Source organism: Suillus fuscotomentosus, assembly GCF_016647785.1.
Source record: "Suillus fuscotomentosus strain FC203 chromosome Unknown F5891scaffold_214, whole genome shotgun sequence".
NCBI lineage: Eukaryota > Fungi > Basidiomycota > Agaricomycetes > Boletales > Suillaceae > Suillus > Suillus fuscotomentosus.
This window is the reverse complement of record NW_024539726.1, coordinates 1-22825: the sequence shown is the minus strand read 5'-3', so window position 1 is coordinate 22825 and position 22825 is coordinate 1. Positions and strand designations below refer to the sequence as shown.

Genomic DNA, 22825 nt, shown 5'->3' with positions numbered 1-22825 from the left:
GCCGCGAAAGTCTCCAGCGTGTTCCATTCCCGATTCTCGTTCTCTGCTTCGATCCGCCAACAGTCCATCATCGATGCCCAGATGTCATGGTGAATGACATCGTGCACTCGCCGAAAGCCAGGTTTACTGACCATTTTACCAGTTTCCTCTGGCCGAAGGACTGCAGTGTGTTGGTACAGGCTGTTCTCATCATCACGGCCCTCCTTTGGCTGAATATACGTTCTCCAGATGGCATCTGCGCAAGCCATCTTATAGTGGAACAACCCAGGTAAGAAAATCACGTATTGGAAGCGGTTCTTTGGTGTATGCTCAATGCACTGGCTGTTACGGACAGTATCCAGTCGCTCCTTCGTCAAAAGGTCACCATGGATCAGCATGATGTGCTCCGACATGTCCACGTCATGCTCCACATCAAACCCGCTATCGCGAGGATCGCCAATACCTCCTTGTCTAAACAGGTTGTCGAGAACTTCAACATTCCCGTCTGTCGTGGACTGCTTGATATCCATTGCCCGACAAGGTATTTGATTTGTTTTGTGCACAGGGATTCTTTTGACTGTATCAGGCTCATCTAGCTCTTTTTTGAAATGCTTGAATTCTTTGACCTGGTTGACCAGAATGGCATGAACGTGCCAAGAAAATGCTTCCTGGTGAGGGCTCAGTCTAACGGGATGCGTTTGACGACTGTAAGCATCGTTTTTGTGCAATTGAAGGAAGCTTCTCCACTCCGTCATCACAGGTAGTACTGATGGCGATGGATTGTGTGAATCCCGATCCCAGAGCTGCGCCGAGGATCGTAGAGCATCGACGTTATCGTCGTTGATGCCATATAGAGGAATGACGGTTGCTGACGTCGCGCTCACGAAGGACCCTCGATGTTCCAGCGTAGGCTGGGCAGCTTTGAATTGTATGTCAAAATTGTCGTATGCGAATCCAGCTTGTAATGTCCTAACCTCGCGCTTGATTTTGCTGCTAATCTCTCTAGATATTGACGAGACAGCATTGTGTATCGACGTCAAGCTAATTGACAAACCCGCATGGGCGAACACTTCAACAACTTTCTCGGGGACACACGCTGACCTCATGAAGAACCCCAGCCATCCTTGTAGTAGGTTGCACTGTGAATTTGACGTCTGAAGGCATATGCTAATCATTACAACAGTTCTCTGCAGTTTTCGTCAGCGATGCAGCGTTTGATTTGCAAATATCAACTCACAATGACTAACAGCGCAGCGTTTCTTTCAGCTGCACGACGTTGGCGTTTTCCTGATTGCTCGTCATCAGCTTCTTCATTCACGTCGTCTTCTTTGCGCATCATTCCTCCAATGTCGTCACCTCCAAATTCTCCAAGGTCCCTCTCTTCAACATAAATATCCATGTCCTCATTGCCCACCTTCACATTCCCACCCATAGCTCGCCGCTGCTGAAGTGTGCTGTCGAGCAGCGCGAAGAATAGATGCCACAGGTTAGGTGCCACCTCCTGCATTTTTTCTGCGAGCTGATGCATGAATGCACTCTCCAGTTGTTCGACAGTTGCAGACGTGGCTTTGAAACGAAGTCCGTGCTTTTCGAGTGACAAATCTGTCACCTCAGTGCGCAGCATGTCCCGCACGATTGTTATTGCCCACTGTGTTACATGTGAGTGCGCATGTTCTTCTCTGTACAGGGCAGCACATATTCTAACTGCCTTCGTTGTTAGCGAGTTTCTTGCGCTCTCGTGTTCTGTGCTTCCGAGAATGTGGTTGATGAAGTCTGCTGGAGTGAGAAAATTTTCTTCCATACATGCAAGCACGTTGTCCAGTCGGTCTGCGAGACTTGTATCCATCACGAGCGCAACAGCATGAAAGCTAGGACTCTGTCTTTTGTTTTATGCATTTTCTGCCATTGTTCTCTGCACTGTTAATATTTAATTATTATTATTTCCGTCACATAATTAAACAATACCATTTGTCTTTTTATAAACAATGTGACATCAGTTAATATTCGATTGCTCCCATTTCTTTTGGGATATGTCAGCGCGCTCGGAAGGCTTTTTCGGTGGGACAAATACATCCAAACCTCGCGCCACTACAAGTTTTGCCAGTCGGCTTGGTGTGTAGAGTCTCAAAGTTGCGGTGTTTGAAATTATGTTGTACATATTTGGTTTTCGGCTAAGGTAACAGTATGAAGACTCTCTCACACCTGCCGATGGTTTGGAGTCTGAAGAATACCGTGTAGATTCTATCTGAGTCCCACGGGCCGCGAGCCGGGCCCAGGCAGTTCGTATGTTTCTTTAGTCACAGTAGCATGCCTATTTGTCCAACACGATTGATGGTAGAACCCTGGGATGAGTCTCTGATTCTGGCGCGATGGATCAGTTTTATTGGAATTTGAAACAATTCATCAATTAGTAATAAACAAGGTGTACATATGCTGGACTCGTAAAGAGGATCACCATGTCACAGCTTCGCTTTGGGCTTCGTTCGCATCTCCCGAGCCTTGTCTCTTAACACCCTCCTCAACAGTTTACCACTCGGGTTTTTCGGGACAACATCAATAAACTCAACACCCCCAGCGAGCTTTTTGTAGCCAACTTTGTTATCAACAACGTGCTGTAAAGTTGAAGTATGAGTACAACGCGTTCACTGGAGTTTTGAAGCACCAACCTTCATAATCGACGCTTTGATCTCGTTCGCGGCCTGAGGGCTTTCTTCGACACGTTTGGTGGCGTCAGGGTGGAGAACGACGAACGCCAGTGGTAATTCTCCACTATATTCATCTTGTATTCCAACCACGCACGTATCAGTTACGTCGGGGTGGTCCAGAATACATCCTTCAAGCTCAGCAGGTGCAACCTGGAATCCACGGACTTTCAACATTTCCTGTAGGGCTGCTCAATCAGGTGAGACCAAGGCCTAAGGCCAATCATCCAACCTTTAAACGGTCGAGGACTACAATTTCTCCCTCGCGGTTCATCTTCACCTCATCACCTGTACGGAGCCATCTGAAAGCGGAACATCAGTCACCAGCCGATTGAACGCCTGCCTACTCACCCATTTACGAAAGTTTCCTTCGTTCTGATCACGTTGCGATAAATATATGAATGATACAAGAAAGATGACCTCATACGCTTCAAGGTTGTTTGCATAACCAAGCGCAAGCGCCTGCGTCTTTACAACAAGTTCGCCAGGTTCGTCAAAGTCCGCAAGAGTACCATCTGGTTTCTCCACGCGGCCGATAATACCAGGGAGGAGTTGGCCAGCACCACCACTCAAGTCACATCTCTTATTCACCGCCCAAGTACTTATAACAGTACATGATTCGGTAAGGCCTATTGGCCGCTGGGATGAGATGTGGACGCGCACCCTCTGAAGATGGACTTACCGTAGCTCTGCCCTAGGTCGGCATTTGGAAATACCTCAACAAGCTGCTCCATCACCTCACGAGACAATGGCGCAGCACCCGAGGTGACGTATCGAACGTGACTGAAATCGTAACTCTTGGCGGCTGGATGCTAAGTGGTAGACGTAGATAGGTAAGGGACGCGATCATTCCAGGACGACTCGCTGACCTTGCACAGTTGTACGATGTGTGGGGGAACTAACCTAAAGTCTTGTTCAGATGGGGTCAAATAAAGTCGGACGACCTACATAAGATGGGTAATACGGTGCCTGATTATGCTCTTCAAAAACTGTAGAAAGTTGTATTTCGCTGTTAAAACAACCGTCATCTGTATGCACTTCAGTCAGTGTACATCTGCAGATTCGGAGTGTGTCGACGTACTCCGCAGAAAAAGGCATAATGGGCCTACAAGATATTCAGCAATGAGATAACTGAAGTCAAACGAGGTCGTACATTGAAGACCAGTCCATAAATATCTGGCAACGATCAGTCTCACAACAACATCATGATGTTGCAAGTGTGGTAATAGCTCACGATATAAAGGAAGCACTGCGCAGGTAATCGAACCGAACCCTTTGGATAAACGACAACGCACGCACCAGCACAACATACGTCACCAGGTTTGAATCTTTGTCCAGCATAATCCTCACCGACCTTGTGGTGCGTGGCAAGCTGAATGACATTTGCAATCGGCGCGTAGTGAGGTATTGCAACAGCCTGATATACAGCATGTAAAAGTTACATCCAATTGTCCTCGCGAAATATGCGCTCACCTTGGGGCGACCAGTCGTCCCGCTGGAGAAATTCAGGAAGGCCACCTTGGTCTTCCCTTCAGCAGGAGCAAGTTTCCGTTCCGTGAAGTTCGGAGCACTTGCAAGACCTTGCGAAACCAAAACTTGCACAGTCGCTCTCTGCGTAGTATCAGCACCCTCGACGTCAAAAAGAATCACACGATCCGCAGATACACCAGTAGCATATGCAGATGCCAAGGCCACATTGAGGGAGTCTGGGTGCGTGATGATGACGGCTGCTTTCACTGTATTTATTTGATACACGAGCTCGTCAACTGTGAATAGCGGGTTGGCACCGCTTGGGGGCGCATTTCAAAATGTTTTAGGCAACTTAGAGAAAGTGGGCATACGACACGGCAGCACCAAGTCTATGAGCCGCCCAAGCAGCCACAAGATAATCTGCAGAATTCATTCTGTCAACCCAAACATACACCACATGCATCAAAGCTATTCGCATACCAACATGATTTGGACTGTAGATCAACACTATCAGGGGTGCAGGATGGGGGATCATCAATACCTGCAAGTTATTAAAATTATAGCATTACCAACATGATCCTCCTCTGTGCGGAACAAGAGGAGTCAATATGTGGCACTCGGTGCCATGAAATCATAGAGAACGCACGGATGTTGTAGCGGATACTCAACGCGTTAGCAAGACCGTACGTCCGAGTCCTGAGCTGTGAAGTATATGATCAGCCACTGTAACCATTGGCCGAAATAGCAATCCATGTCAACTACACCAACTTTGCGTGTGACCCCGCAGAGAGTTGCTCAATTTCACTGGCAGGCAGACTCACCTCCTCAAGCCCAATCTTCCTACCACTCTGATCATCAACAATCCAAGCACCACTCTTACGAACAGGTTTTCTGACATGGTCCGTATCCAATATAAACTGCGCGAGCGTGAGGTCGTCGGGTATGTGAGGGAGAATGCCTGCAGGTGAGACGACTTCAGCCATCTCTATCTAGTAACCACCGTCCAGAAAAGTAAGAATGATGAGAAAAAGTCAGGAATCCTCTGTAAATGTAAACTCTCATGGTTGTTTTCATATATACGTTACAGCTGATTCCATATCTTCTATGCGGAATCACAAAGTCACTTGAGTGACAATATTCCCACACTTATTAGTCACGCACAGTCGACGTGCGTTCGCAAAATCCCGAACATAGGGCTCAACTTTACCTAAGCAAAAAACCTTAAATCACAGCCACCTCACACTTCTCAAGCACTGTTTCTGAGCTTCTCAATACCAACTTCAAATCTACGTAAAATCATTCGTTTTATACTGGAAGGGGGGTGTTTGTACTACACAAGAATATGTTTAGATAGTCTGTTCAATTGAAAATGTGTGTCAAAAAAAGTTATCCACTAAATCAGTGAAGACATGCAAAAAAAGTAAAGCACATGATACTGTCGTGTCACATCATGTAGTCACGAGTCTCAAGTCTCAGATACTGACATGTCTCAACCCACCACAAGTAAAGTTTCACAATGTACCCCCCTCAATATGCCTCACGGTTTGCATCAGAAGATGAGAGTTCATCACATGAAGGACATTCACACAGCCCCGACCTGGACTTTCAAGTACCCCTAGCATCAGACAATCAACATCAGCCCAATTGTTCACCTGATTCTCCCAACTCTGGCTTCTCAGTTCCAGGCCCATCTGAAGCTTCTGGTTCCCATATTACAATCACATGTTCCAAAATTGATGCAACTGAACTACTCAGATTAAATACTCCCAACTCTCTATTTCTATTGTTCAAGGCCCAACAGCTGGAAGTTAGCATTAGTCTGTAACACAGATGGAGACTTCGATGTCCTGATTACAATGAGTGGTCCCAAATGAGCATCCTGTCTAATGTTCCCCTGTGGTCTGAAGGACAATTCAAGTCCTTGAGCACTCACTGAGGCAGTAAAAAGTGCACACAGGCACTAATGAAAAAAAAAACAGCCTGCAGGTGGGAACATGTTTGATGGGCCAGTCTCCTGGTCCTGTAGTATTACATCAGATCAAAGGTGTGTTTCTTATTAATTGTTTATCCATTGACAACATTATGCTACTAATATCAGATATCCAATATCTCTGACTCTTGATGAGCACACTTGCACTGGTATTCCCATCAACTGGCCAGATGATGTGTGGCCATTCTTTATGATGTTTCCTTGGGAGAGTTATCACAGTGGACCAAACACTCTACCTTTTACTGTCGACATCACACATCCATCTGGACCTCATACTTGTTCAAAGCATTGCGACCCTACTGCATTTGAGAGTTCCCCTTGCAGTGAATGTGCTATTATACATACACATATCTCTTGGCTGGTCAAAATCGCACTTGACCTGAAAGCCCACATCAGGAAAAATGGGAACTGCGACATAGCACTACAGAGGCTATATAGCCCTTATGGCCTGGTTGCATCTCCCCCCCCCCCCCCCCCCATATAGTACCATGTATCCCGGACTATATATTTATTTGCACAACATAGCATCTGGTATCTTGTACCTTGGCAATGTAGTGATATATTGTTTACCATTGTAGTAAGCACACATCCAGTGGTATATTATAGCACTCAAGCACTTGTGTGCTTGCAAATAACAGGGAGATCAATGGCATGCATTCATGGTTTCATACTAGTCAGCAGTCACTATTCTACTCGTTCACCAACTTCAAATTGACCACCCTCAGACTCCAAGTCAGACTCCACCTCGTCACTGTCATCTGTGCCACCAACCTGCTGGTATTCCCGGATTGCATTGTTGATCTCATTGTCTGAGAGGCAGTCTCCATCTCCAATGTTAATCGGATCCACCTTTGCATGCAACCTGGGCAATGATTGTAAAATTTCCAAGTTCAAATCCTTGAAATGCTCTTACCTGCCATTGTTGTTGAGTTCCGTCAGGATGCCATCAAGGATTCCATGAACCTTTGTTTGAGTATGAAACTTCTCGAGGTTTGTGAGATGCTTATCATAAACTTCCCTATAATCACCGCTTGAAAAACTGATATCTACCTGTTCACCATCATACCATTCATCAATGCAGCATTCAGCTTGCAGCCAACAATATCACCATCTGAAGCCAACAGACAATAGTATGACTCACTGTGGTGTACACCAAGGCCAAGGTAGGAATTGGAAATGGTGAAAAAAATTTCTCAAATATAATCCCTTCGTTGTTCTTGTTGCGGTACCAGAGTAAATTTGCCACTTGCTGATTTAACCTCGACTGAAAGAGGCCACTGTGAGGGACATTGTTCTTTTTGTCCCCAAGGTCCTTCCAAACAAACATAAGTACAAAACATGACTTGAGATATCATTAACGTACTCGATAACACAACCCAAATTTATCTTTGAGCTCATGGGCAAGTTTGCGATTCCTGCACTTGATGGACTCCAAATTGGTGGACTCGAAACCATAAATATTCTCGACAAGTGGGCGAACCTTCCCTTTCACCTCACTTGTGAGATGTGATGTGCGCCAGGTAATCTTCAACAAGACATTAGGCAGATAAAATAATAGAACTCAATCACATACCATCTGTATGATTTCACCATTGAACCCCATCTCAAACTCATAAGAGTTACATGCCTCCTTCCAGGCCTCCTTCACCCACAAGACTTGAGTCATGCAATCTGGATAGGCACACTCAGATGCAAGCCAGACACAAAAATGGCTGATCACAAACTTGATGAGTTGCTGCACCGCTACTTCATAATCATGGACTGCTACACGGCCCTTACTCGGATGAATCTTGTGTGGAAGCTGCTGTTCACATTGCTGCAGGGAGGGTGAATCTTTGGACTTGCACATCCATTTATGACTCTGTGTGTTGTCACCCTCATCATCTGAGGGTGGTGGCCACACGCGCTTCAAGTGGTGCAAATCTGCAAGATCATTCAGTTGCCATTCGAATGTATGATACAGCACCACTCACCCTCATAGTTGTTACCCTCACCATAGTATATCTCTCCACTGGTGAACACATCACTGTTATCCACATCATGATCAATAGGGTCTTTGTCTTTGTCATTGGACTACTTGCTCACTGTCAGTCAAGTCCATGTTGTTATCTAAGTTGCCTTTGGACTGTACACATCAGAGTTGGATGAGCTCGTTGGCCCATTGTAGAGACTCGCACTTCTCAATGCTGGATATACAGCCTTATTACCCACTTAATTCCCTACATGTACCAGCTCTTATCCAAAGGACCAGTCGTTTGTGCTCTCGCATGCGCGCGCCCTACATACACGCCTCACTCGCGCATCTTGCATGCACTCACGCCTTTCGCATGCATCCCTTTAGGTCTTCGCGCTCTTACTGTCTGTCCATCTGTCCCATGTCCTTGCTGATTTACTGGTGCATTATTCTTATCTCTTTCATTGAATTAATGAGTCTTTGGTCTGACTTCCGCACTTACATACAGAGAGTCTATTTGAACTTAGAATATATTTAGAGTTGATATGGTTACTTGGTTTGGGACTGCGCTCGGAAGTGCGCTGCATACCGTAATCTCCCTTCTTAAATAGAGAGAGGGTTCTTTTGGTTCTGGTACTTACCCCCCCATATATCTGTCTACTGCAAAAGTGTATAGTGCACCTTAGTACCTGAAAGCAGATCTTATTTCTCTACCAAATATCGCTTGCGCTTCATCTATACTTGAAAGCTCTTCCCTTATTGCTTGTAGTGCACATCTGCATACATGGGTGCCCCTCGCATCTCTCGCTCATGCGCGCCTTCACATCACTTACACACACCTTCACACATGTTATCTTCTCGCACCTTTGCACACCTGTCATCACCCATCTAGTTGACAGAGTCTTCCTCTCCTTTATTAATGAGCAACTTCTCTCAGTAGCTGTCCTTTGGGTTGAGCCTTATTCTCATATCCTGGTCTTGCTGTAGAGCCCCTTAGTTTAAGTGTTTTTACCTATCGTCAAGATTCCTCACCTTCACCGTGCTGCTGTCAGCTTCTGTGGGGCAGGCAGTGGCTTCAACATAATTATGAGTGCCCCAACATTGAGGTAAAGGCAATGAGACTTATATTGAGATCATTGGACCTATGTTCATGATTCACAAAACTAGACTCCTTACAAACAAGGCATCAACATCCAAGTTAAAGTTATATCGTGCAGCTGACTCACCTTTGTAAGAGAGTCTTCCTGCCAGCCCCCAGACACAGATGTTCTTGATGGAGCTGGTGTATGTTGCTTCATGTTTGATCAGATATCAGATATTAAGAGTCAAAGATATTCTGAGCTTACCTGTGTGATGCATTTTGGCCATGGGATGTGCTTATCCTGTGGGGGGACCTTGCTGTACCAGGGCCGCAGATCTAGTGGACCATTGTCTGGTACACTACTGTTGGACAGGCTGATAGCCTGCAATGAAAACTATGTGCCGTCATGTGTACCTGAAGATAGTTAGGTGGTAGGCAACTGATGCAACAGTCAACAACACACCTTTGTCCACTCAATTTTTACAGGTGGCCTTGATTTTATCTTGACTGCTTGGGTAGTGGCGTGCCTCACAGCGTTCTTGGTCTTCCTCAACTGTGTACAATATAGTTAGTGGTAGAACTGGTAGTACATCAACAATGGCATACCTTGGTACAGAGCCTTCTTTGATGGGCAGTGTAGAGACTCATGCCTCTCATGGTGTGATATGGCACTTTTCACTAGGGAGTTCATTGCATGAACTTGCAGTACCACTCTGTGTGCTGTCTGCAGCTATCTCTATATGAGGTGCAGCTTTCCTGCGCACACTTCCTGCACTTCACAATGTATATGCGCACGCACTTTCCCGCGCTTGAGCACCCTATAGCACCAGCCATCCAGACACATCCATCCACTGTCCACCAAGCCCTCTAGTGCATATATTTCCATTTGCCCTTATTTGCATATTATTCCACCTTATTTTTATCATGGACCCTTACTTATATATATCTTCACATACCTTACTCGGTAGCACTTCGGCTCCACATGACAGCGCTTAGGCGGCACATATAAGCGCCAGCAGTACATACTATGACTTACTTTTCACCACCTCACTTTTCCACTCACCTAACTTCCACCCACTATCTACCTAGCAGAACATAGTAGAAATCTATTTGTTTACACCTCACATCTCGCTTCTCTTGTCTTGCATCTAATCATCACTTAAGCAAACTCACTCTTACACTCACTCATTTCCGCATACACATGCACACTTTCCCATGCTTCGCACAGCATGCGCACATAGGGATCCGCACGGGTGTACCCCCGGGTGTCGGCAGGTCAACCCGCACCCGCACCCCAAGGTAAACCCACACCTGCAGCAAGGGTACGGGTTGCGCAGTGGGTAGCGAAATAAGGACCCGGGGTACAACCCATAAGGGTGTACCTGCGGGTCATAGATATTATATGGTAAATTTATGACACAGTGTACAATAGCTACTCAATGATAATATCATCCCACCCATTCTCGAGCTCCTCTTCATCACCTTCAACATCAGGCAAAGAACTGACATTGAGAACATCGTCGGTCTTGACCAGGTTAAGTTTGCTCCAAAAACTGAGGCACAGCAGTGCGCATGTCGATTGTGCAGATAAGCGTGAGCGAACATGTGAGAGAAAGAGCCGTCCTTGGCTGAATAGTTGTTCAACGTCGACTGATGTGGCTGTTGACGTTATTAGCTGTAGTATATGCAAGTTCAATTTATAAAAAAATTCACCAGGAATGGTGAGGTAGTCCAATGCCATCCGCGATAGATGAGGGTAGGTGGTATGACATTTGTGCCACCATGAAAGTGCATCATGAACATTTTCAATGTCAGAGGTGAGATAGCGCTCGAGCTCATCACGGAGATCAGTCGATTTTGGCAGAGCAAGGGCGGGCATGTCATCAAATATGTTTTTCATCTAGAATAGAATCAGTAGTCAGTAGTTGCAGTTAAAAAAAAGATGCACCTTATGTGATTCCTCCTCTAAAGTCTCCATGTCCAAGTCGTTGTCTTGAAGGTTGGCATCCAAGGCTGAATAGAGAGTAAATCAGTCACGGACAAGCTCTTCAGCTGTGGTGACCCAGTCGTCCTCCCATCAAGCGTTCCTGAAGTATACGAGCTTGTGATGTGGGTGTAATACTATATATGTATGAATGTGAGCCGTCAGAACAGAGACAAGAAAGAACAAACCCATGGCAATGCGATAGACTTCAGATTGATCTGTAAGTTGATAGTACCGGTTAAGTGTTGCCTTTGCCAGCTGAACAGCTGAGTGGATTGAAGAGTGATACTGTCTGTTACAGGAGTATGTAGTGAGCTTTTCGTCAATGAGATCCATGGCCGGAATCACAGTGGCTAGATTGGGTGTTGAGCGGGAGAAAAATAGTGTTGTGTCCTTTAGAATCTACATAGATCAAAATTAGTGAATGTGTCGTTCGGATGTATCCGGTACTTACCTTGAGAACACCCCTCAGCTGTTTGGCAATTGCCCACTCCTCATCATTCAGCTCAAATTTCCGCAGACCGAGATCTCGACGTTGAGTCACAATATCAACAGCCTCCTGATGCTCAATCGCATAATCCAACATATCAAATGTGGAGTTCCAGCAGGTCGAAACATTGCATGGCATGAGAGTAATGGGCACCTGCAAGTCTTCAAGAATCTTATGCCACACTGGGAGGACTATAGTCGTCGAATGTATAACTTTGTATGCGAGTCTACGGAGCTGGAAGAGATATTAGACTTGAAGGTGCGTGTTGGTTTTTTTTGTTCTTACCTTCACAAGGGCTAACTTCACAGGAAGAATACTCTTTTACAGCGTGAGTCGCTCATCAGGATCGAGCTCTTCAACTTCATCAACCCAACCATCATCATTGTCCCTACCGTCATCATCCCCAACACCATATTCAGCGATCATCACTGCATCCTCCCCATCAATCCCCTCGCTCAATACCTCGAGCTCTGTTCTGTCATCACTATTCTCAGGCTTACCCAAGGCTTTGTGGGCCTCTTTCTTGGTTACATCAAACTCGCAAATGAGCGATTTTGCTACAAGGTTTACTGTATGAAGAAAACACTGTGTATGGCTTGCGGCCCCCCTAAATGCTGGTACCTCAGCCGCAAGGTTCTCAACCATGACATTGTTGTTGGAGGCGTTATCGCATGTCACGCTCAAAATCTGGCCCACACAATATCAATTTGTAAGTCATCATGTCTCTTTTGAAATTTACCATGTCTGAAATGCCAAATTCCTCTAGCATCTTCACAAACACGTTTGCCAGCTCTTTGCCTGTGTGTGACTAACATAGTATTAGCCGCTGTGGATCTATCAAGGTAAGTTTCTCACCTTAGCTACTTCAATGATATCTAATGGTAGGCTTAGTGGTATGCCATTGTGCTCGAGGTGCACTGAGAATGCAACGAACGCTCGATGATTTGGTGAACTCCAAGCATCTGTTGTAAAATTTATCTTGCCATCATATTCCTGGTGAGGTTTTTTCATGTGAATAATTCAAAGTGCATGATTTGAACTAACTTGTAACATTTTAGCAACTCATTGACAAGTCCGAGCGAACACAAGTCGAACATCACGTGAAATTGTGGATGGCGAAGGTATGTAATACTCTGACCTTCCAGTCTTCATCAACAACTGAAATCCTCGATCCTTGAATATCTCAAACAGACGCAGACTCTCTGATACCCAACACACTATTTCTGCCCTGGAAGAAGACACTTTAGGTTTAGGTGTCAACGACAACATCAAGACCTCACCTTGTTTCTCCATGCGTGTGTTGACAGTGCGAGTAAGTTACTTTTCCCTTTCCCTTACATTCGAAGGATGCCATGATTGACCCATTCTTTAGGATACCTCTGACAATTTTTGTTTGCACTTCATTTGCATCTTTGGCGCTGTCAGCAGCATTGAGCGTATCTTCCCCCCAACAAGATTTGACATGTTTGCGCATGTTCCCTGTCGATCAGGCATCCTTTTTGTCCAAGAACCATCAGATTGTGGCCTTACACCCCTTTGCATGGCATTTGAATTCGTGTGCACGTCGACCACCAACTTCAGTGATGCAGGGTGTTGGGTCAAAGAATGCATAAACAGGTGATACCCATTCTTTCATGAGCCTCTCTGTTGCTAATTAGTGGTGCTATATTTTTATAGCAGGAACATACTTCGCTCGTCCTCCGCACTCTCTGGACTTGAAGCCTCATTACCAGCCTCGCTTCCACTTTTTCGCTCTCATTGTCATACATTGCTTCTTCCTCTTCCTCGGTGCGAACAATGGCACGGCAAATTTTACTAGGCTCTGCCACTGTTCCCACATCAGGTGGAGATGAAGAGGCCTCAGCGACTGGCCTATCTTTGGATGTACCAACAACCAGTTTATCTTTGGATGTATTGGTGGGAAGGTTTTGTTTTGCCTTCTTCGAGCTGTTGGAGACCGCACTTGCGCCCTTCACATCAATCTTTCGCTTCCTTGATGGGCCAGTAGCTTCAAGTCTCTCTTCAAGTGCCGCTTTGGCCTTGTCTGTCAGCTTTGTGACCCATTTTGCAGCTGCGGTGAATATATTTGGTTGCATGGTTGGATGCGAGGTATGAGTCTGGGACAGGTTTGCTTAGGACGATGGGATGGGAGATTTTTTGACAGTTGTGGCTTCTTTAAGGTTTTGTTTTGGCATAGGTACTAGTACAGAGTTGTCAATTACGTAGCAATATATTGTGTTTGGATGGTCTAACCCGTGCATGGGTATGGGTAAGGGTACGGGTGCCGTGAAAGGTAACCTCCACCCATACCCCAGGTGTACCCTTACCTGATCTAAATTTTATATGAGGGCACAGCACACCTTTTTTCTATCATAGCGTCCTTTATAGTGTTGTGTCGCATCCACATGCAGTCATAATAAACAAACCAGACACAATCAACAATCAATGAATTGTAGAGACTCATGCCTCTCATGGTGTGATATGGCACTTTTCACTAGGGAGTTCATTGCACGAACTTGCAGCACCACTCAATGTGCTGTCTGCAGCTATCCCTATATGAGGCGCAGCTTTCCTGCGCAGCACGCGCCATGCGCGCACACTTCCCATGCTTCGTGATGTATATGCACGTGTGCTTTCCTGCGCTTGAGCGCCCTATAGCGCCAGCCATCCAGAAGCATCCATCCACTGTCCACCAAGTTCTCTAGTGTGTATATTTCCATCTCTCTCATTTGCATATCGTTCCACCTTTATTTTTATCATGGACCCTTACTTATAGATATCTTTACATACCTTACTCAGAAGCGCTTCGGCTCCGCATGACAGCGCTTAGGCACCATACTTAAGCGCCAGCAGTAGATACCATTACACACCACCTTACCACCTTACCTTACTTGACTTCCCAACCTTTGGACTGGTAACTACCCACTTTTTACCTAGCAGAACATAGTAGAAATCTATTTGTTTACATCTCGCATCTCTCATCTCTTATCTTGCATCTAATCATCACTTAAGCAAACTCACTCTTCCACTCTCTCATTTCCACATACACGTGCACACTTTCCCGCGCTTCGCGCAGTACATGCGCGTGTTCCTGCACCTTTGTGGCTTGTGCACACCTGCGCTTTCTCATGCTTCACTTCAGTGCATACTTCTAGATCCTTGCTGCACTTGCTTCCCCTTTAGGGTCGAATGCACTTGTTGTCTCAAGTATAGCAGACTAGGCAACACATGATCTTACAACATTTTTAGATACAGTCAGGAGCCTCTTTTGCGCCTTGCTGTATTGTTGTTTCTACAGCGTTGATGTTGTGACATCAACAACATGCTCACATCAAGTCATGTGCAACCTGCAATCTTGAGAGATGGCACTGATCTTGAGGAAAAAAGTTTTGATGTCTGATGGGTGACAAGTCAGCCAGGTGAGACTCGATTGAACTGTCACTTATGGGTCAGCCTTTTCGGCTTGTCAATCTCCTGCTCAACCATCATGCACTGCTGCAATTTTTGCCTCAAAGGCAACTTCCAAAGTACAAGAGCTGTTAGCATTCATATCAGCCAGTGTAGCACTTGAGCTAGTGCTGGGCTCATATTCAGCTATTTCACACATTGTGTCAAAAGCCCATCGCACAAGAATCACTTCCCAATGTTATCTGACACTCACCCACTCAATCTGACATTTATCTGCTAACCCGATGCAAACCCAATTTTCCCATGCATCGGCCGCTTCAGATATGATATTTTCCCATGCATTTGTTCTCCCTATGTCCTGTCCTGTCATATCTATCCCCACTAGGTGTGCAGTTATCAGTTTTCACATCGCTAACATTGTAGAATGCGTTATTACATGTCCACAGTACCACATGTCTTATTACATAGGACATCGGACCCGAAAATTAGCGCTACTACTTTCACCTATAGCACTACGAAATTCTACATAGACACTATATATTTTGCATACCTCCTTACTTATCATACCTTTCTACCTCTGAGTAGGAGGAGGTCATTAGATATCTGTGGTTCTTCACTGAATTCCGCACATATCATCCATTCTTTATCTGAAACATTCTGAAACACTGTCAGTAACCTGCCATTCACTATTACCGATATTCCCTTCCTAATCTGACACTAACCTGACAATATCTGACGAAACCTGCTGAAACCTGCCAACCCGAAACCTGAAAAACATCAGACCCGACATTTTACCTTCAGACTCATAATTATACCTTCAGACTTTGTTTCCTGCACTTCGGACTATCTTCCTTTCAGTATAACTAATTATTCTACTACCAACAGTTAACCCCTCAGGTCAAATGCACTTGTTCTGCAAGTATAGCAGACTATGCTGTGCTAGACCACAACTATTATATTTTGCTAGACATTCATTTCATGTAGTCTCCAGCAAAAGTTGTTTACCTACACCAGACTGCAGCCTGTAAGCAACATGTGGACCAGCTGTGCAACCATGAGCAAGCCACATAAGAGGCCATCAATGACCAACCTGAAGATCATAACCATGAAATGGACATCAATGTGGACATTGACAGAGACATACCTTGGGAGTTTGATGGCCAGGGGGATGGCATACAGGAAGGGCCACAAATAACTGACATGCCAGATCAGCAATCTGGTGTCTAAGTCAAAGAAGTAGAGGATGAGGAAAGGATGTGGATGCAATTCATCCAGACATACCCAGGGCAAGTAGCACAAATGCTCAGCCACACAGAAACCATGTTCCATGACATCAGAGCGCAACAAGAAGCCCAAGGTCTAGACCCATGGGCTCCATTTGTGGATGTAGAGGAATGGGGACTTATGAAATGGAAGGTATCGTGGGTGGGCCAAAATGTGATAGATGAGTTCATGAAACTGCCAATTGTGAGTCAGCAACTCAGCTCTGCAGCCTTAATTTATAACATACTCACCAATGCCCAGATGAGCTGCCTTAATATGTTGTTCAGGAGCAAGTACACTCTGATGAAAGCAATAGATCAGCTTCCCCATAGCACGGAATGGCAGTTGAAGAGAATAAATGTAGATAGGGAATGATGTGGGTATACCCATGGGTATCTGTGGTGATACCCCCACCCACACTCACCAAAAACCCACACCCACACTGGTGGGTGTGGGTTTATTCATGTTAAGAGAGATAAAGCTAAATAAAAACCCAACACCAGTAAGTCTCTGAAAAATGCAAAAATAAAAGTTGACATTATCCTTGTAATACTTGTTGGACAACACGACTCAGATACGTACGCATGATACCAGCCTCGGAGGATTAACCTCCAAGACATCAGGTATTTGGCTCCAGTCTGACAAAGGTTTAGCTAGCCTTATTTAGTGTATAATATGGAAAATATATATCACAATTGTAGATCACATGATAAAGGAATAGATAGGCAGCCTACATTGGTGGAATCTTCCAAAGCTACAATATTGATAGGCCTATGGTACAAAGTTATAATTCACTAGCACATTGGTGTTTTATTGACAGATGCATCCTATCATTGCATGGCCATATGCTGATGACAGAATGTGTAATCACTAACACTGTGCTTGGCAATGATATTGATGAATCATAACTTATCAAGATGCTGGTTTTCAATCAGGTATGTCTGGCTTTAGATAGGCAGCTTTGGATTGCAGAAGCCACCATCAATGACATTGTGACCTAGCATGATATTAGGTTGTCAAGCATATCTGCTGTCACCGAGATAGATTGTAATGTTAAGAAGTCACCACTGATAACAAAGTGTTAGGTCACGATATTGATATATAATAACCTATCAAGATGCTGGTTTTCAACCAGTTATGTCTGGCTTTAGATAGGCAGCTTTGGATTGCAGAAGCCACCATCAATGACATTGTGACCTAGCATGATATTAGGTTGTCAAGCATATCTGCTGTTACCGAGATAGATTGTGATGTTCAGAAGTCACCACTGATAACAAAGTGTCAGGTCACGATATTGATATATAATAACCTATCAAGATGCTGGTTTTCAACCAGTTATGTCTGGCTTTAGATAGGCAGCTTTGGATTGCAGAAGCCACCATCAATGACATTGTGACCTAGCATGATATTAGGTTGTCAAGCATATCTGCTGTTACCGAGATAGATTGTAATATTCAGAAGCCACCACTGATAACAAAGTGTCAGGTCATGATATTGATATATAATATCTTATCAGGATGCTGGTTTTCAACTAGGTATGTCTGGCTTTAGATAGGTAGCTTTGAATTGCAGAAGCCACCATTCATGTCAGTATGACCTAGCATTTATATTAGATTATCATATTGTAGCAAGGTGCTAATTATCTATCTATTATATCTGGCTTTACAATCACTGACAGTATGCCACCATATGATATTGAGTTATCATGCTATATAAAGCTGTTGGTCTTCTATCAGATGCAACTACTGTTGCATGAGTGGCTTCCAGTGGCAGTTTCTGTAATCACTGGCAGTGCGTCAGGACATGATATTGAGTTATATAACCTATCAAGTTGCTGGTTTTCTACCAAGCATATCTGCTCTTACAGGGGTAGCTTCCGATGGGGGAAACCACCATTACTGACTGCGAGTCAAGTTCTGGCACTGCATCGTCAAGTCATAACAAGGTGTTCTCTGTCAAAAGAGCATATCTGCCATTACAGGGGCAGCTTCCGACGCCAGAAACTGCCATGAATGACAATAAATCAAGCTTCTAATATTCAGATTTCTCGCCACATCAATTTGAGGTGATTTGGTCACATATATATGTTCACATAGGAAATTGACATTGATTGGATAATATATTTACAAAAACAGTAAATAACTAATGTGTGTTGGCAATGGTTAGTTCTCGCAAGGCAGCACGTTTTTCCCGAATCTTAGCTAGCGCGCTGTTTTTGCTGATACTGCGCTGAGAGGAAGAAGAATTAGGAAATATTCGACTATGCAAGGTGTGAGTTTAGACCCCATAGAGCTGACAATATAAGTTACGAACCGTGTCCACCATGTCATCAGGTCATCAACTTCCTCAATTTCGTCAGGATCCTCTAGTAAGTCGAGAATGCTGTGATAGAAATTGTCGGAGTCTGTGACCGTGTCGGTACGTGAAAATACTGACGACGAACTTAAGGCAAACCGAATCTAAAGGGAAAAAATCAGCAGTAGAAGGCGTATATAATAAATTTGCATGCCTGTGTAGCAATGTAAGCTAGAGAGCCTTTAGTCACAGACTTCATACCATGCAGGTAAGCGTTGCCGGAGCGCGTAGCCTTCGGCTCCTTATCCACCGAGCTTGGAGATGTAAAAACATGTTTGAAACCCTACATAGCTCGGAGTAAGGACTTTATCAGCAATGAAATCGAGCTTACGAAAGTTAGTATCTCGCTCCTGAGTAAGCCCTTCCATGGATCATCGGGATCATAGTGGTACCCAGCATATAAGAATACAGGCCATTGATCACCACTGACTGCGGTTTCACCGCTCTTCAGAGCCTGTTTGGTTCTGTGTAATGTTATAATAGACAGTTAATACGATAGGGGAAAGACTTACTCTACGTCTGACCAGTCAAGACCGGCGGGGCAGAGCAACCTACCGGTAACTTCATGATTGAACCCGCGGTCCGATTTGATATTCCGGGAGAGGGGCGGTATGAGTGGCTGTCCTCTGGGCATAAGCCATTCCAGGACAGCAGACTTGAGGGTCTTGGTATCGTCGCCTCGCGCACCAGAGGCTCCTTTACCTAACTGCAAACGATAAGTACGATGATATTGCAAAATAAAAACTTACTAATTCTCCAACGTGAATAATATCCTCCTCCTCGCCGTCCGTCAGACGAGCTAAAAGACCAGGGTAGGAATCTATCAGTTCCATGAAAACCCTATGTTCGCGTCGAACACTGCGTTGAAAAATATTCAAGTCCTTGCAACAGTTAATGGTCAAATTGGACGCACTCTGCTGGATAATCCTCGATGGATGTATCCTGTAGTTCTTCAAGTCGCAGTATACTGGAAGTCAGAAGAGCAGGGAAATTACAAAGGGCAAACACTGTCCGACCAAAATGTCGGCCGTGAAGTACCAGGGGATTTGATGAAGTGCTGATGAAGACTGAGTCAGGATGGGATTACCAATTAAAGAACACTTACGCCTTTTTACGCGGGCCCGTGTGTAGCGCTGAAGCACTACGCTTTCGCGAGGAATCATTGGGAGAGTTATTCTCGTCACCACTCATGGATTAAAGGTAGGCGAGCTGTAAAATCGGTAGTAAACGAGGGGGGCTTTATATACCTAAACATTCATGCCATTAATAGGTATGTGTAAACCTCGCCATTCTTTTTAAAAAAAAATCAATGGCCTCGCCATCAGAGCGCCATAGATGTCGTGATCTAAATCAAGCGCGACTTATTTAGCTTGAATGCACCATCGAAGTACGTAAAATAAAGAGGATGGCGCATTAATTTCGTGCGCCATCGTAGTAAATTTAGATATATAGAACTGCAACTGCTATCGCAGCATTTGTGACCTCTTCCTTCGATGCCCAATTCACCCCTTCAAGAGACTTTGCGGCGATGTGTCCATCTTGGAAGCGATGTCACACTAAGGTAAGTGTTTCAGTATACGCATGAGACGCAAACCCACAAAGTTACCTCGAGCTTCCAATTTTCTTCATTGAACACGCTGCGAAGTACAGAGGGAGATGAGCTTCGCGATACCGAGTGAGTAATGAAGCGGTTCAGAAAATAACTCACGACCAACATGACTACAGGCAGCTCCTTCGAATAAAGAGATTGGAGCATTCAGGAACTCAGACGCCACGTGAGATTTCACGATTCAACTTGGAACCGTATGGTGTATCTGAAAAATATGACCTAGGCACCGACGAAGAATCCAAAAGCGAAATAGAATCGGAGCTACGTCACGTCAAGGAACAGCTGAAAGGCGCGGAAATTTATATTGCTTACCTTCTGGAACGGGTAGCGACATACAGGCATAGATGGCTGGAAGATTACCACCTGCGCTGAGAACCTCGAGCGCTGTATGCCTGATTTCGTCTATGTGCCCCACCTAGATCAGATTCCACCGAATGCCCCTTCTCCTACCTTTGGTCCAGAGTTATTTAGCTGGGAAGATGAAGGCTCGGAACCGAAAGCGTAGCTGTGATCTACGAGGGCCATCCGCACGGGTATATACATGATATCTATGTCTGAATTAAAATTTTGTTGAATAATGAAGTATATGCTTACAATTTTTGTCAAGCGGGTGATGAGCTCAGGGGCCAAAAGCAACACGCCGAGTGTGCTTGTTTATCGTACTCTATTCCCTACCTATACGAACCATCATAGTTTCCGAACGTTAGATCTCGAAGGCAAGTATTAACATAAGACGAAGTGCGTCGACTTAAGGACAATATATTAAGATATCAACGTATAGTAATATTAAGGTAATTAACTGGACAAGACAGTATTGTGAAGCTCAAGACATTATGGTAAGGAATAACGAATTTGTAATAAAATCAAGACGGACGCTCGGAAAGAAGTTCAGTTCAAGCAAGGAACACCCTGATATAGTGAACAACTATGTTCAAACTCAGCTGGCAATGCCCGCTCACAACTCTTCGGGAATTACCAGCTGGGTTTGAATAGCGAGTCATTCACTTTATGTACCGTGTCTTCGTCACCAATTGTCTTCTTCCCGATCATTGTCTTACATTAGGCTACATAGCATTAAGTCCTGAAGTAGCTCATATTTAGCTGAAATGTAGAGTAGACTTGTGATTCGTTCGGGCAGCCCTTTAAACTTTAACTTTAGCGTTGCACCTCACATACTATTAGCTAGGTAGCGAGCGGGAGGGAGTAGGACTGAAACTTTAATTCACTGCCGCCTACTATCTACGTCACTAGGGCAGGATTATTTCATTTCAGTAGAAAAATATTCTCACATGACAATCGCTGATGCTTGCGCCCACCGGTCTACAATGCCGAGCAGTCAGCATCTCCACAAAACAATGCACGGTCCACAACCGTCTCTGTAAGAGACAATACACGATACACAACCACACCGAGACGTCCCTGTAGTAAGTATTAGCTAATCCAAATAGTCATTCACTATATATACTGAGCTTGCGCGTTAGTAACAGGTTTTCTTTCTCTCATCGCATCCTCAAATACATCTACTAGTACGATACGTCGTACATATAGATAACGTAGAATACCGAATAGACTAACGAATAACAGTATGTCCGAGTCAGAGTCCATATTGCTGTAACATCTAAGTTGATATATCTCATAGATTCATGTTTAAACGCGCTAGATCCGGCGGTGATGAACCGCCCTCGAAGCGGCAGTGCACGATTGACGTTCAAGGTAAGTTGGTTGTTATTCGTTATAGTTAACATCCAGTCATTCACGAGTACGATACAGCGAACCAGGCAGTACCACCGGCGCTGTACGATAATGGTGCATGGGTGATCCTGTCCAAATTCCTCACAACATCGATGTCTCTATCCGAGGTAGACGACGCGCACATAGCGTACCTGGGCGATCGATACTTAGTAGACGACTGGGTGGAACCTCGACGTCTCCTCTTCTCCGGCGACGAGGATAACGCCAAATCCTTGGAGAACTTTACCAAGCTTTGGAAGACTTACATACCCTCTTCACCAGAAGAGTCTTCCGTTTGTATACCTACACCGAGGTCGAACGTCTACTCGTCAAGATCACGTACTCAAAAATCACACAAATTATCCAAGGTCAGTGAATGTCATGACTGAGATATGTATAAACTAAACGACAAATGTAGGCAGCCTCCAAGTTCATTGCTGATAAGGCCGATGTCGGTGACGACGATGAAGACGAAGACGAAGACGAGTATGGTGAAGATTCGGATGGACCTTCTACACAGTCGCCAATGGTTACAAGCTTGCCAGGAATGTCGGCGAAACGAAGACTGGCAGCGACCTTTGACGATATGGCAACTCGGTTCGAACAGCTGTTTGCCTCGTCAAGATCTCGCCCATAGAACTCCTGAAAACAGGATGTATCTACTTCGCGTTCAAAGTAGGTTCATTTTTAACAAAAACGATGTCGTATATATCACTGATTATATTGTAGGAACTATCACCGAATATATTGCTGAACACCTTCGGAAGAAGGCATTTCCCGTTACTGTATCAGCCTGGTCAGCAGGCCAG

At 44.8% G+C, this 22825-nt stretch overlaps 5 protein-coding genes across 5 annotated transcripts; 2 read left to right on the top strand and 3 right to left on the bottom strand.

The window, feature by feature from the left end:
• Nucleotides 1-227: 227 nt before the first annotated feature.
• Nucleotides 228-1825, bottom strand: F5891DRAFT_967233 (uncharacterized protein; the record flags this gene model as incomplete). The annotated part of the gene is made up of 3 exons (XM_041376262.1): nucleotides 228-1166; nucleotides 1217-1357; nucleotides 1589-1825. Coding segments are annotated over 3 exons (1317 nt in total), but the record flags the coding sequence as incomplete, so codon positions are not given.
• Nucleotides 1826-11253: 9428 nt separating this feature from the next.
• F5891DRAFT_967254 (uncharacterized protein) lies at nucleotides 11254-11884 on the bottom strand (the record flags this gene model as incomplete). The annotated part of the gene is made up of 2 exons (XM_041376264.1): nucleotides 11254-11553; nucleotides 11615-11884. Coding segments are annotated over 2 exons (570 nt in total), but the record flags the coding sequence as incomplete, so codon positions are not given.
• A 6579-nt stretch (nucleotides 11885-18463) lies between these two features.
• Nucleotides 18464-19867, bottom strand: F5891DRAFT_1132216 (uncharacterized protein; the record flags this gene model as incomplete). Its single annotated transcript, XM_041364727.1, has 8 exons — nucleotides 18464-18581; nucleotides 18635-18780; nucleotides 18831-18959; nucleotides 19008-19140; nucleotides 19189-19382; nucleotides 19426-19534; nucleotides 19590-19733; nucleotides 19782-19867. The coding sequence occupies 8 exons, from the start codon at nucleotides 19865-19867 to the stop codon at nucleotides 18464-18466; spliced, it is 1059 nt and encodes a 352-aa protein (XP_041216821.1).
• Nucleotides 19868-20169: 302 nt separating this feature from the next.
• On the top strand, nucleotides 20170-20657 carry F5891DRAFT_988345 (uncharacterized protein; the record flags this gene model as incomplete). The annotated part of the gene is made up of 3 exons (XM_041378005.1): nucleotides 20170-20237; nucleotides 20322-20351; nucleotides 20402-20657. 3 exons carry the CDS (start codon nucleotides 20170-20172, stop codon nucleotides 20655-20657), a joined length of 354 nt encoding a protein of 117 aa, XP_041216820.1.
• Nucleotides 20658-21928: 1271 nt separating this feature from the next.
• Nucleotides 21929-22653, top strand: F5891DRAFT_988344 (uncharacterized protein; the record flags this gene model as incomplete). The annotated part of the gene is made up of 3 exons (XM_041378004.1): nucleotides 21929-21998; nucleotides 22056-22384; nucleotides 22435-22653. 3 exons carry the CDS (start codon nucleotides 21929-21931, stop codon nucleotides 22651-22653), a joined length of 618 nt encoding a protein of 205 aa, XP_041216819.1.
• Between the last annotated feature and the right edge of the window lie 172 nt (nucleotides 22654-22825).